At 43.3% G+C, this 15,761-nt stretch overlaps 1 protein-coding gene across 1 annotated transcript in view; it reads right to left on the bottom strand.

The window, feature by feature from the left end:
• LOC124124690 (helicase-like transcription factor) overlaps positions 1 to 12,804 on the bottom strand; it is a 74,482-nt gene extending 61,678 nt beyond the window's left edge. The window contains exons 1-7 of the mRNA XM_048395310.1: positions 12,698 to 12,804; positions 11,082 to 11,415; positions 8,995 to 9,161; positions 6,306 to 6,513; positions 5,100 to 5,174; positions 4,011 to 4,176; positions 2,648 to 2,778 (exon numbers count right to left, since the gene is read on the bottom strand). Coding sequence (XP_048251267.1) covers positions 2,648 to 2,778; positions 4,011 to 4,176; positions 5,100 to 5,174; positions 6,306 to 6,513; positions 8,995 to 9,161; positions 11,082 to 11,414 — 1,080 coding nt within the window. The 5' untranslated portion in view covers position 11,415; positions 12,698 to 12,804. The remainder of the gene's footprint in view (positions 1 to 2,647; positions 2,779 to 4,010; positions 4,177 to 5,099; positions 5,175 to 6,305; positions 6,514 to 8,994; positions 9,162 to 11,081; positions 11,416 to 12,697) is intronic.
• Between the last annotated feature and the right edge of the window lie 2,957 nt (positions 12,805 to 15,761).

Below are 15,761 nucleotides of genomic sequence, written 5' to 3'. Positions count from 1 at the left end.
AGTCATCATTCACTACTAGTCAATCCTGGTACATTACTAGTCACCATTCGCTACTAGTCAATCCTGGTACATTACTAGTCACCCTTCACTACTAGTCAATCCTGGTACAATACTAGTCACCCTTCACTTCTAGTCAATCCTGGTACATTACTAGTCACCATTCACTACTAGTCAATCCTGGTACATTACTAGTCACCATTCACTACTAGTCACCATTCACTACTAGTCAATCCTGGTACGTTACTAGTCACCATTCACTACTAGTCACCATTCACTACTAGTCAATCCTGGTACATTACTAGTCACCATTCACTACTAGTCAATCCTGGTACAATACTAGTCACCATTCACTACTAGTCAATCCTGGTACATTACTGGTCACCATTCACTACTAGTCAATCCTGGTACATTACTAGTCACTATTCACTACTAGTCAATCCTGGTACATTAATAGTCACAATTCACTACTAGTAAATCCTGGTACATTACTAGTCACCATTCACTACTAGTCAATCCTGGTACAATACTAGTCACCATTCGCTTCTAGTCATCATTCAGTACTAGTCAATCCTGGTACATTACTAGTCACCATTCACTACTAGTCAATGCTGGTACATTACTGGTCACCATTCACTACTAGTCAATCCTGGTACAATACTAGTCACCATTCACTACTAGTCAATCCTGGTACAATACCAGTCACCATTCAATACTAGTCAATCCTGGTACATTACTAGTCACCATTCACTACTTGTCAATCCTGGTACAATACTAGTCACCATTCACTACTAGTCAATCCTGGTACAATACTAGTCACCATTCACTACTAGTCAATCCCGGTACAATACTAGTCACCATTCACTACTAGTCAATCCTGGTACAATACTAGTCACCATTCACTACTAGTCAATCCTGGTACATTACTAGTCACCATTCACTACTAGTCACCATTCACTACTAGTCACCATTCACTACTAGTCAATCCTGGTACAATACTAGTTACCATTCACTACTAGTCAATCCTGGTACAATACTAGTCACCATTCACTACTAGTCACCATTCAGTACTAGTCAATCCTGGTACAATACTAGTCACCATTCACTACTAGTCACCATTCACTACTAGTCAATCCTGGTGCATTACTAGTCACCATTCACTACTAGTCACCATTCACTGCTAGTCAATCCTGGTACAATACTAGTCACCATTCACTACTAGTCAATCCTGGTACAATACTAGTCACCATTCACTACTAGTCAATCCTGGTACAATACTAGTCAATCCTGGTACAATACTAGTCACCATTCACTACTAGTCAATCCTGGTACAATACTAGTCACCATTCACTACTAGTCACCATTCACTACTAGTCAATCCTGGTACAATACTAGTCATCATTCACTACTAGTCACCATTCAGTACTAGTCAATCCTGGTACAATACTAGTCACCATTCACTACTAGTCAATCCTGGTACAATACTAGTCACCATTCACTACTAGTCACCATTCAGTACTAGTCAATCCTGGTACAATACTAGTCACCATTCACTACTAGTCACCATTCACTACTAGTCAATCCTGGTACAATACTAGTTACCATTCACTACTAGTCAATCCTGGTACAATACTAGTCATCATTCACTACTAGTCACTCCTGGTACATTACTAGTCACCATTCACTACTAGTCATTCCTGGTACAATACTAGTCACCATTCACTACTAGTCAATCCTGGTACATTACTAGTCACAATTCACTACTAGTAAATCCTGGTACATTACTAGTCACCATTCACTACTAGTCAATCCTGGTACAATACTAGTCACCATTCACTACTAGTCACCATTCAGTACTAGTCAATCCTGGTACATTACTAGTCACCATTCACTACTAGTCAATGCTGGTACATTACTAGTCACCATTCACTACTAGTCATTCCTGGTACAATACTAGTCACCATTCACTACTAGTCAATCCTGGTACATTACTAGTCACCATTCACTACTAGTCACCATTCAGTACTAGTCAATCCTGGTACAATACTAGTCACCATTCACTACTAGTCAATCCTGGTACAATACTAGTCACCATTCACTACTAGTCAATCCTGGTACAATACTAGTCACCATTCACTACTAGTCAATCCTGGTACAATACTAGTCACCATTCACTACTAGTCAATCCTGGTACAATACTAGTCTCAGATACAATTTCTTCCATCATTGCATTATTTTGCATAGTGTAGTCAAATTCAAAGCAAATAAATCCGTAATTGCAATCACATTTAGTCGACAGAACACTCATAACTCAAGCAAAACAGGAAAAGTTTTGTTGTCATTTATTTCCAGTTAAAGTTGGCCATGTGTTTGTGAGGCAACACTGCACAATATCAGTCCAACCGAACTATATGCCAATCATATTTCAGTAGTAACTGCATGTCGTTTTCAGTCAGCAAAAAATAACAACAGTATTACCATGGCGACCTGTAATTGAGTCTGGACCAGGCCAACCAATGAATGATTCATACCACTGGGGTGGGATGAAACAACAAGGTCAAGGTCATTGTAATCACCCAATCTTTATGAGTCAGTCCTTACATCAAGCTAGGACCCCTTGAACAGATCGGTCTGGAGGTCTCCTCCTTACCTTCGGGTGTTTGGACGCCCGCACTCTCCCTGGGACTGGCTGAGCCAGAGGCTGCTTGTCCACGAAGTTGGTGAGGATCAGGGAGATGATCTCTAGGGTCTTGCCTAGACCCATGTCATCGGCCAGGATACCTACACAGGGAGAGCATGGATCAGGAGATTATCTCTAGTCTTGCCTAGACCCATGTCATCGGCCAGGATACCTACACAGGGAGAGCATGGATCAGGAGATTATCTCTAGTCTTGCCTAGACCCATGTCATCGGCCAGGATACCTACACAGGGACATGCATCAGGAGATTATCTCTAGGGTCTTGCCTAGACCCATGTCATCGGCCAGGATACCTACACAGGGAGAGCATGAATCAGGAGATTATCTCTAGTCTTGCCTAGACCCATGTCATCGGCCAGGATACCTACACAGGGAGGGCATGGATCAGAGAGATGATCTCTAGGGTCTTGCCTAGACCCATGTCATCGGCCAGGATACCTACACAGGGAGAGCAAGGATCAGGAGATTATCTCTAGGGTCTTGCCTAGACCCATGTCATCGGCCAGGATACCTACACAGGGAGAGCATGGATCAGGAGATTATCTCTAGTCTTGCCTAGACCCATGTCATCGGCCAGGATACCTACACAGGGACATGCATCAGGAGATTATCTCTAGTCTTGCCAAGACCCATGTCATCGGCCAGGATACCTACACAGTGAGAGCATGAATCAGGAGATTATCTCTAGTCTTGCCTAGACCCATGTCATCGGCCAGGATACCTACACAGGGAGAGCATGAATCAGGAGATTATCTCTAGTCTTGCCTAGACCCATGTCATCGACCAGGATACCTACACAGGGAGGGCATGGATCAGAGAGATGATCTCTAGGGTCTTGCCTAGACCCATGTCATCGGCCAGGATACCTACACAGGGAGAGCATGGATCAGGAGATTATCTCTAGTCTTGCCTAGATCCATGTCATCGGCCAGGATACCTACACAGGGAGAGCATGAATCAGGAGATTATCTCTAGTTTTGCCTAGACCCATGTCATCGGCCAGGATACCTACACAGGTAGGGCATGAATCAGGAGATTATCTCTAGTCTTGCCTAGATCCATGTCATCGGCCAGGATACCTACACAGGGAGAGCATGCATCAGGAGATGATCTCTAGTCTTGCCTGGACCCATGTCAACATGCAGGTTTGTACATCTATATAATCTTGGACGTGACGTTAAACCCCATTTCACCTCAAATTACATTCCTGGATTCATGATCAATTTCATGATTTATTCACTGATCGGAAACTGAACCAAAGCGATTGTTTATGAAACTGATTCCTTGGTATATAACTAGGACAGTTGAATCACCTCCTCGGATGCTGTTGGGTTGGTTGCCGGTGGTGGACACTGTGAGGCTGTTGAAGTAGCCGTTCTTCCGCTTCTCCCAAAATGGCGGCAAGTTGTCGGCGTTCTCTCGTGAGATGAGCCAGTTCAGGCCCTGCCTCTGATGCGGATACAGCACGGACTTAATGGCCTGAGAGAAAGGTCATATGGGGGCTCAGATTGCAGTCAGCCATGTACTGTTAAAAGTCATAAAAAGTAGATAATATTTAGAATGAAAAAACAATTACAGACCGTTACTTTAGCCCAGCACTCAGCACAATATTCCAGCTACATGACACCTGCGTGGTAATAATCAAGTTATGAGTTGACAATCCAGTGATTGGTATCATAAACAGGCCTCAAAGTTCACATTTTTACCAAGTAGCCATATGGCTACAAGTATATTTTTCCAGGTAAAATCAAGAAGTCAAGCCAATATTGTAGGTAGCCAAAAGCATTTGAAATTATCTTTTATCAAATAACTGTTATATGTACAAGTCATAGCACTAGTCTTGGAATTGTATATGAGTGAAAACCGTACATGATGTTCTTGAGTTTTGTTATTTGTGACTCGAACAAAAATACAATTTATGTTACTAGATTACATCCTAGATGTAATCCTTGCTTATCCAATAAACTATCAACTAAAATAAAATACTAATTTTATTTACATTAATATTTATGCATTTCGGTTCATAGTCGACTTTAGGAGGAATTATTTGCAAGTACAATCAGTTGCAGACATGTTTATTGTTATGTCTACATATGTGAAGCAATAGAATTTAGTCGCCACAAGATATTTTTGAAGGTAGTCATTTGGCTACCTCATGAGCATCGATCTATGCAATTGGGATACGATGACATGCATCTATCAAGTCAGCGAGCCTGACCACCTGATCCCGTTAGTCGCCTCTTAGGACAAGCATAGTTGCCTCTTACTGCAAGTCTGGATAATCTGTGCATGGATCTTCACAGGTCAAGCGGCTGATGATGTAGACAGACATCTGAAGAACAGTAACCAGCACTAAATACTAAATACTAAATACTAAATACTAAATACTTAATCCGTCCCACCTGTGCCGGGAACGTCATGGTCGTCTTGTCATCCTCCTGCAGAGCCTCAAACAGCTTGTCCAGCTCGTTCTTCACCTGCAGCAGAGAGAATCAAGTAGAGCAAGGCGGTAACACCCATCTTCCCCAGGCCGACATCAAGTAGAGCAAGGCGGTAACACCCATCTTCCCCAGGCCGACATCAAGTAGAGCAAGGCGGTAACACCCATCTTCCCCAGGCCGACATCAAGTAGAGCAAGGCGGTAACACCCATCTTCCCCAGGCCGACATCAAGTAGAGCAAGGCGGTAACACCCATCTTCCCCAGGCCGACATCAAGTAGAGCAAGGCGGTAACACCCATCTTCCCCAGGCCGACATCAAGTAGAGCAAGGTGGTAACACCCATCTTCCCCAGGCCGACATCAAGTAGAGCAAGGCGGTAACACCCATCTTCCCCAGGCCGACATCAAGTAGAGCAAGGCGGTAACACCCATCTTCCCCAGACCGACATCAAGTAGAGCAAGGCGGTAACACCCATCTTCCCCAGGCCGACATCAAGTAGAGCAAGGTGGTAACACCCATCTTCCCCAGGCCGACATCAAGTAGAGCAAGGCGGTAACACCCATCTTCCCCAGGCCGACATCAAAGCCTAGTTCCCATCCTTGCCCTTTAAAGCCTACTTTTCTGTGCTAGAGTTTTAGAGTCCAATCAGAGGCCGTATCACAAAATCAACATCCAGGTTCCGAAAATGTGGTCGCTGCTATGGCAACAGCCATCCCTTGTCAAATTTACGTTAAAATTATAAAAGAGTGAGTGAGTGAGTGAGTTTGATTTTACGCCGCTTTTAGCAATATTCCAGCAATATCACGGCGGGGGGACACCAGAAATGGGCTTCACACATTGTACCCATGTCGGGAATCGAACCCGGGTCTTCGGCATGACGAGCGAACAATTATAAAAGAAATAAAGTGATGACACAGTCCAAGTTTGCAATCAACTCGCCAATGTACTTTTACATAATCCATGTATAATGTACCTCACATAGAGGCCGTTTTTTTGTGAGTAAATAATGATATCATGAAGACCCTGCTAAAACATGGTACAGCCTGTCAGATTCTGCTATTTTGATTTGCAAGTACATTGCCCCAAGATAAAAAACAAGTGAAACTGGGCTAATATTCCTCATTTCTACACCAAACCCTTCTAGGATATCAAACGGTCCGTTCTTACCTCCGCTGGGGAGAGGAACTGGCGGTGAGTGACCACATGGCTATAGTCATAGCTGGGTCCGGCCTTGGCTGCCACGCCCCCTGGCGTGACCAGGGACAGGCCATGTGACTGCAGGACATCCACTACCCGCTGTTTCTTCTCGGGCCGCCCCCAGAGCGTCAGGTCGGCGGCCATCTTGTACTTGTTTGTTGCTCCAAAGGGAACCACACTGAAGCAGGAAATGGTCTAATTATTAAAGGCAACAGAAAACTGTCTTCACATTTGAAATATACGACTGAAGGGATCTTCTGTCTTCTGCTTCAATGCCTGGAGGACTCACAGATGTACAATTTTGGAAGAGTAACGACTGTGTAACGGTCAAAATACTTATTTCCATTTCCTATCAGTTATGATAGCTCAATCAGTTAGGGAGCCATTAAATCTGGTTTATAGTATGTCCACAAATTGTGCATTGCATAGTAATTTTACAATATTACAAATTTTTAATGGTTGGATGTTTTTTTGTTGTTTTTTTAATTTCCTCTCTTTGAATGGCATTTAGAAGTGATACACATAAGGAGGAGAATACATGGATGTCAACTTCTGTATTACGAGGAACACAACATTTCGGAGTATATGCTTACTCCCTCATCAGTTCATTTCACCTGATGAAGGAGTAAGTTTATACTCCGAAACGTTGTGTTCCTCATAATAAAGAAGTTGACATCCATATATTCTCCTCCTTTAATTTTCTGGTTTTGAATGTGATGTTTCATAACTTTTGGCAAAGGCATGAAAGGTACATGAAATATTAAGCTTTATGTTTATTCAGTGCAGTTAAGGTATTTTATCGTCCAAAACTGGCTCCCACAGGAGATATCGCTTGAGACACAAGAATAAGAGACCATTGTGACATCATTGGTTACCATGACGTCACAATCAAATGACATCACTAATGGCTCTGCATGAGACACAAGAATAAGATAAGAATAAAGAATCAAGAATATTGTTTGGAATTTCATGTTGTGATCAACAGACTCGATATGGGGTCCCTGGCTGGTGGCACGCTTCGTTGGATTTGGAGCAACCTGGTTTTGTCCGGTGCAACTAGGTTTTCATGTCAATATGCACCTGGTACAAGTTATATGAGTTCCTTAAATCAGGCCACGTTGCTGACGTGGTGTCATCGCACATGCTCAGTCTGCCTGCTAAGTGCATTCGGTCTCGTTACACAGACACTGACAGACTGTCATCCAAAATGTCAAAAACAACTTTTTCCTTCCATTTGTTTGTTTGTTTGTTGTTTAACGCTGCACTCAGCAATATTCCAGCTATATGATCGCAGTCTGCAAGTCTGGACCCACAATCCAGTGATTGACATCATGAGCATCGATCCAAGCAAATAGGATATAACATGCATCAACCAAGTGAGCAAACTGACCACACAATGCCGTCAGTCGCCTCTTACGACAAGCGTTGTCGCCCTTTATGGCAAGCATGGGTTGCTGCCCCAGATCTCCATGGGTATTTTCCCTTGGTCATGATAGAGAATGCCCTATCCAAAGTTGCTAAAGTTGATCACGAAAATGTCCTAAAGCAATTTGTCTCCACAAAATCACTGTCGGTGACTTCAATCTGAGTCAGTATCAAACAGGTTGAGCGTGCAGTGCTAGACAAGCAGGCAAGACAAATGCTACAGTACAACACACACGTCAGAAATATGCCGTGTAATATAAGGGTGACACTATTTTTCAGGGCATTATCATTTGCAGTAGTCCAAGGTCTTCCATTAACTGCCCGACAAAGGAATTTGTTATCAAATAAAAGGAAACAACAATATCCATTTTGAAACATATTGCAATCAACACGAATGTCACTGACCCACTTTTATAAATGGAAACGTCATAAACAAACCAGATGACGTCACTATTGAACGTGACGTCACCTACCCCTATCCCTATGACGTCACTATTGAACGTGACGTCACCTACCCCTATCCCTATGACGTCACTATTGAACGTGACGTCACCTACCCCTATCCCTATGACGTCACTATTGAACATGACGTCACCTACCCCTATCCCTATTGACGTCAGTATTGAACGTGACGTCACCTACCCCTATCCCTATGACGTCACTCAACAACAGGCATAATAATGCCCTGTTGTCAAGGAATATGAGGGCACTATCAAGTTACAGTTGCCTGCTCATTTCCGATAACAGGCAAGGGGATAAATGATAATTCTATCTATTTTAGCTATAATTTCTAATCACCATACTGCCAGGAATTTCCTTTCTCATTTCCAACTTTCAAATTTGAAAGCTGAATAACACTTGACAGAAAAGTAACCTAGCCACTTGGGCAACCTAAGTTTCACTTGCCAGGTTGGTTGGTTGGTTGTTTAACGCCGCACTCAGCAATATTCCAGCTATATGACGGCGGTCTGTAAATAATCGAGTCTGGACCAGACAATCCAGTGATTGACATCATGAGCATCGATCCACGCAATTGGGATCGATGACATGCATCAACCAAGTCAGCGAGCCAGACCACCCAATCCCGTTAGTCGCCTTTTACGACAAGAATAGTCACCTTTTATGGCAAGCATGGGTTGCTGAAGACCTATTCTACCCCGGAATCTTCACGGGTCACTTGCCAGGATGAAAGAGGGGAGGGACTTATGTCCCCCTCTGCTCCCTGCTGTCTTACCCTTCCAGTCTGGCCATGTTGTTGTCCACAACGAAGGCGAGCGCTTTGGCCATGTCCCTCTTTAGATGGCCGACCTGCACCCGGTCCAAGTTGGTGACTCGAATAGCGTTGCGGTCGTACACATTGTGAGGTTCTCGCTCAAGGCTCACCATCTCACCATTGTTTACCTGAAGGGACAAGTGGGAGTGATAGAAATTATCTAAATAAACCAACAAGTGACAATTCAATGACAAACTGACATTTTCAAAATGGCTGCCATGAACAGTGAGAATGTGAGGAAGAGAATTTGTGAATGTCAACTTATTTATATGAGTGCGAGTGAGTGAGTTGGGTTTCACACCGCTTTAAACTGTATTCCAGTTATATTGCGGCATGTCAGCTTATTGTAGGAGGAAAGCCCAAAGTGATGCAGGTCTCAGACGTTTACCACTTCAGTGAAACCCACGAGCACGGGTGTGGTGCTGACAAACCTAGAAACATAATCAGGGTGAACCGGGATTCGAACCCACAATCATAGGTTTCTAATGCAGCTCTGCAAAGTAAATTACGGCATCTTAGACGACTGGGCCACCTGATAGCATGTTTTTGTTAAATATTTGAGCTGATATACAACAGGAATTGTATCTGTGACCAACAAGGTCATTGTCACAGGAAGAACATCCTAAATCATTTAAATACATAATGAGAGGTTGTCAATAGGATACAGAGCTCCAGATAAGCTGCGTATCTGCGTGAAATACGCATCAGAAATGGAGAAATACACAGTAAAATATAATCCAAACGTATCAAATACGCAACGAACATTACAGATACGCTACAAAAATAAAATTTGTGCGTATCATCAAAATATTGTGAAGTAACCCTGCGTATTCGATTAGCAAATCAGCAACTTATTTTGAAATTATAAACGGGCATTCCGTCAACCTTGCCAAACTCCACGATGACAGTTACATCATGATCATTTGCCATCACACTTTCTTGTGGAAGTATCGTGGTATTTTTGAGTCCTATAAAGCTCTCGAACCCACACGACTGCAGTTTGCAGGGACTAGATGAATAGTGTTTTAAAATATTTAACTTAAATACCCACATGTGTAAAAACTAGTGGGTAAATAACAGAAATTTGAATAGGCAGATAGAACTACTGATACCCAATGATTTTAAAATGCATGGGTAAAATACCCACAACACCAAAAGCTTATCTGGAGCTCTGGGATATACAGTAAACTACATGTATAACGAAACTTTTTTTTTGGTCCTGACCATGTGCTGTATGCTGCATATGTGTTTATAACGGACTAAGGTCAGTGACCCCTTGGAGTTTGTTATAACCCCAGTGTACCGTAGTTTGTGAAAAGTACAACCATGTTTTCTGTCACATTGTGACACTTGAAGAGGGAAAGATTGTTACAGGAAAGATGTATTCCGTTACAGGAGTGACACCTCAACCAGTCTTCAGGAAATATGTGACTGTTGCAGAAGAGTCTTCACCAAAAATAAACATTAATTCAAAATGATATTTCTGTGAAATTTTCCCTGATTTCTAAAAGATTACATGCCCACATCTACTGTACATGTGTCCCTGTAGTACTGTATGTCACACCCACCATGCCCCTGTAGTACTGTATGTCACACCCACCATGCCCCTGTAGTACTGTATGTCACACCCACCATGCCCCTGTAGTACTGTATGTCACACCCACCATGCCCCTGTAGTACTGTATGTCACACCCACCGTGCCCCTGTAGTACTGTATGTCACACCCACCATGCCCCTGTAGTACTGTATGTCACACCCACCGTGCCCCTGTAGTACTGTATGTCACACCCACCGTGCCCCTGTAGTACTGTATGTCACACCCACCGTGCCCCTGTAGTACTGTATGTCACACCCACCGTGCCCCTGTAGTACTGTATGTCACACCCACCATGCCCCTGTAGTACTGTATGTCACACCTACCATGCCCCTGTAGTACTGTATGTCACACCCACCGTGCCCCTGTAGTACTGTATGTCACACCCACCGTGCCCCTGTAGTACTGTATGTCACACCCACCATGCCCCTGTAGTACTGTATGTCACACCTACCATGCCCCTGTAGTACTGTATGCCCACAATGTCTGCCCTGAGAGTCCCGAACATGACTTCATCGTCCATCTCATCAGGAGACATCTCCAGGTCGTCCAGGTCAATGACCTGCGGATGATGGTGGCTCCCGTGTGCGAACCCTGTGATGAAGTCCATGTCCATGGGGGACATATACGGCAGCCACGGCTGCTGGGAGGGGACGTTCATCCTCCTCCCAGACAGAGCATTTTTCCTTTTTAGCTTCCTTCTCGACTTCCTTTTCTTCTTTTTAATACTCCAATCGGATGAATTTGCGTGCCAACTTCCTGGCTTGCCTGCTCTAGTTCGAGCCATTCTGGAAAGAGGGAGTGAGTTTGGTTCAAGATGCTTATGTTACTTTAAACAGCAATCTTGCTTTAAACAGATTTCAAGTGACATGTAGCCATGCTTAATGCCACTATAACAGTAAAGTGGCTCCAGGAACTTTGGTTTCTTAAAGGTTTGGACAGATGCTCTAAAATGTTATTTAGATGTCATGTTTGTTTGTTTGTTTTTTGTTTAAGGCTACACTCAACAATATTCTAGCCATATTATGTATGTTTGTAAATAATCAAGTCCCGAACAGACAATCCAGTGATTGACATCATGAGCATCGATACATGCATCTGGGATACGATGACATGCATCAACCAAGTCAGCGAGCCTGACCACCCGATCCAGTTATTCACCTCTTACGATAAATATAGTCGCCTTTTATGACAAGCATGGGTTGCTGAACTGTTGTAACCCGGATCTTCAACTTATAATGTTCCTGTCTGTGCGTACAATTATGTTTGTGGCAGGAATACTTGTTGAAGTTGAGGAATGGTCGGTTATTATGTTTGTTTGTTTGTTTCTTTGTTGTTTAACGCCGCACTCAGCAATATTCCAGCTATATGAATGTGGTCTGTAAATAAACGAGTCTGGATCAGACAATTTAGTGATTGACATTATGAGCATCAATCCATACAATTGGGATATGATGACCTGCATCAACCAAGTCAGCAAGTCTGACCACCCGATCCCGTTAGTCGCCTCTTACGAGAAGCAGAGTTGCCTGTTAAGGCAAGCATGGGTTGCTGAAGATCTATTCTACCCCGGACCTTCACGAGTCTCAAATGATTGTGCTATCTGCATGTTAGACTAACACTTAGTCAATGAAAACATGTTGGTTTTTGGGGTGTTTTTTAAAGAGTCTTTTACACTTCTAGACTTGGTCTGTTTGATCAAGACTTGACAAGGCTTTTAGTAAAATAAAACGCCTAAAAAATATAAATTCCACAGTCATGGTGCAAGACTGTCTGCATGGCCACTTAATCGGTTTAGCGGACAGACGACTTCCAATTGCAAAAGCTCACGTTGACCCTGTCAAGGCGAATCAGTAAGATCTTACACTCATCTCCTGCACTGGCTGCGACACTGCAGGGAGTTCAACATCTTTGATGTGTTGCATCCAGCATGGCAAGTACAGATCTATCACTCGGGCCGTGTTCGGAGCCTGCGAGTGCCCTATAACCACTTGGCTGAACGACACTGTCATGCGCGACCGTCAGTTGCCAGCAGAGGTATTCTACATAAAAAGCACCCCGATACTAAACCTGGGTGAATAAATGCACTTGTCAAGCCCTCGCTTAGATGATATACGAAGATGTGTGACTGTTCTCTTTCTGTTCGTCTCAGCTGTTTCCCGCCGGATGTTGGTGTATGCAATTCAACTGTGCTTATCTCCCTTAGTTTGCGTTGGACACCAGTCAAAACGGACCGGCGTCAAATCGCCCAACTTTAGTTGAGCAGTGCTGCAGTATTCAAAATCGGGTAATTTCAGAGTCAAGCATACTGTGTTTTTAGAGCAGAGATTTAACCGCACTAATTGAATTTGGAATCGAACACATACGTTTTTTTTCTATAAACATTATCCCCGTGTTATGGGTATTCGGACTTCGAACATTCGAAGTTTTCTCGCTAATCACAAGAACAACAGTAAAACATCTCACTCACTTATAAAAGACGACTTTATGTTAAAAACAAGCCACCATCTGAGTATTTACAATGTCTGTGTGACGCCACTCCCTTAAAATTGTTATAGCGCGAGTAATCAAGATGATGTCTGAACACCTACGATCCGAGGGCGGTCGGGTAGCCTAGTGGTTAAAGCGTTCGCTCGTCACGCTGAAGACCCGGGTTCGATTCCCGACATAGGTACAATGTGTGAAGCCCATTTCTGGTGTTCCCCGCCGTGATACTGCTGGAATATTGCTAAAAGCGGCCATAAACCATACTCACTCATTCACTCACCTACGATCCGACGATGTTTCAATCAGAGGTTTGTTTGTTGTTTAACACCGCACTCAGCAGTATTCCAGACGGCGGTCTGTAAATAATCGAGTCTGAACCAGACAATCAAGTGATTGACATCATGAGCAAGGTTCCACGCAAATGGGATACGATGACATGCATCAACCAAGTCAGAGAGCCCGACCATCCAAACCCGTTAGTCACCTCTTATGGCAAGCATAAGAAGACCTATTCTACCCCAGATATTCATGGGTCTATAGCCACAATGATCCCGTTAGTCACCTCTTACGGCACGCATGGGTTGCTGAAGGCCTATTCTGCCCCGAGTCTTCACGGGTTTACGCAATTGGGATATGGAGACGTGCATCAACCAAGTCAGTGAGCCTGGTCATGGCCACCCAATCCAATTAGTCACCTCTTACGACAAGCATCAGCACCTTGTACAGGAAGCATGGGTTGCTGAAGACCCGTTCTTCACAGCTTGATAAATCCTGAGATACCAGAAGAAGGTCATGGCGAATGTCAAGGTGTAATAGCTCCCATACGTCCACAGCATTTCAAAACATTTATAAGAAACAACTTTACAATCACCTGTGACCTTGGCCTCCTACATAGGTCACACAGATTCTAGCCCCGTATCTAGACCGTATCATTCATATTTCCGTGCATGAGCACCATGCATTGCATCATCGTGTATATATTTGTTTCGAACGTGTCTATATTCGCTTGTCTATCCTTGCCATGACCCGGGGCGGTCGGGTAGCCTAGTGGTTAAAGCGTTAGCTCGTCACGCCGAAGACCCGGGTTCGATTCCCGACATGGGTACAATGTGTGAAGCCCATTTCTGGTGTCCCCCGCCGTGATATTGCTGGAATATTGCTAAAAGCGGCGTAAAACCTCACTCAGTAACTGACTTGCCATGACCCAAACCTATTGAAACATTAAGTCTTTTCGGAAAAAAACAACCAATTCTGGATGAAGAATTAAGGAAGAATGGAACAATAATCTGTGTTATTTCAGCTCTTACAATGAAATTTCAGAGGTATCGCAATTTAATGTGCAAGAAACTTTGGCTTCAAATTTTAAAAAATACAATGTGACCAAAATGGTAATATGCTTATCATGGAAATAGTGATTATTGACTATAAACTTGGCATCATTACCATATATGGACCTAACCATGATGATACTGATTTCTACGATGAGTGAGCGAGTGAGTATAGTTTTACGCCGCTTTAAGTAATATTCCAGCAATATCACGGCGGGGAACACCAGAAATGGGCTTCACACATTGTACCCATGTCGGGAATCGAACCGGGGTCTTCGGCGTGACGAGCGAACGCTTTAACCACTAGGCTACCCGACCGCCCCTTTTCTACGATGAGATTGACAACAGTATAAGATCTCGACAATTGTTCACATTATCCATTGTTGGGATTGGAATGTTATTATTTAAAATTACTCGTTAGATTCGTATGACTATAACAAGGTAAATAATCCGAAAGCACGAGAAAGGGAACTGAAATGGACTTGGAAGACGCTTGGAGGGAACTTAACCCGTTTGCTAAGCGATATACATGGAGACAAATCACCCCTTTAAAAAGAGCTCGTCTTTGCTATTTTCTAGAATCTCACAATATGATCCCGTCTATTAAAAACGGAGACAGAACCTAGCTTTAAGTCCGATCATTCACCGATATCTTCAGCATTTATTCTCCCGACTGCAGCTCGTCTTGGCTATTTTCTAGAATCTCACAATATATGATCCCGTCTATTAAAAACGGAGACAGAACCTAGCTTTAAGTCCGATCATTCACCGATATCTTCAGCATTTATTCTCCCGACTGCAGCTCGTCTTGGCTATTTTCTAGAATCTCACAATATGATCCCGTCTATTAAAAACGGAGACAGAACCTAGCTTTAAGTCCGATCATTCACCGATATCTTCAGCATTTATTCTCCCGACTGCAGCTCGTCTTGGCTATTTTCTAGTATCTCACAATATGATCCCGTCTATTAAAAACGGAGACAGAACCTAGCTTTAAGTCCGATCATTCACCGTTATCTTCAGCATTTATTCTCCCGACTGCAGCTCGGGAAAGGGCTCCAGCTCGTGGTATATAACCTAACGCGGGACACATAAACCCCGGTACCCCTCGTGATCCTGGTATAACTTGTAATATTCCTGTCGTGGCATTTTTCACACAATGTCTGGTTGACTGATAACATGCACGTGGGGAAGGAAACGGCTGTCAACCAATCAGGGTCTACAAAAGGCATCATATGTATTTATGATTTTATTGACAATGGGACATTTTCACTCATTTCTACAATTCATGGAGAGATGTAACATTCATATTAATTATC

This window comes from Haliotis rufescens, unplaced genomic scaffold, assembly GCF_023055435.1.
Source record: "Haliotis rufescens isolate VD_foot unplaced genomic scaffold, xgHalRufe1.0.p SCAF_14, whole genome shotgun sequence".
In the NCBI taxonomy this organism is placed as follows: Eukaryota; Metazoa; Mollusca; class Gastropoda; order Lepetellida; family Haliotidae; genus Haliotis; species Haliotis rufescens.
This window is presented reverse-complemented; position numbering and strand designations above follow the sequence as displayed.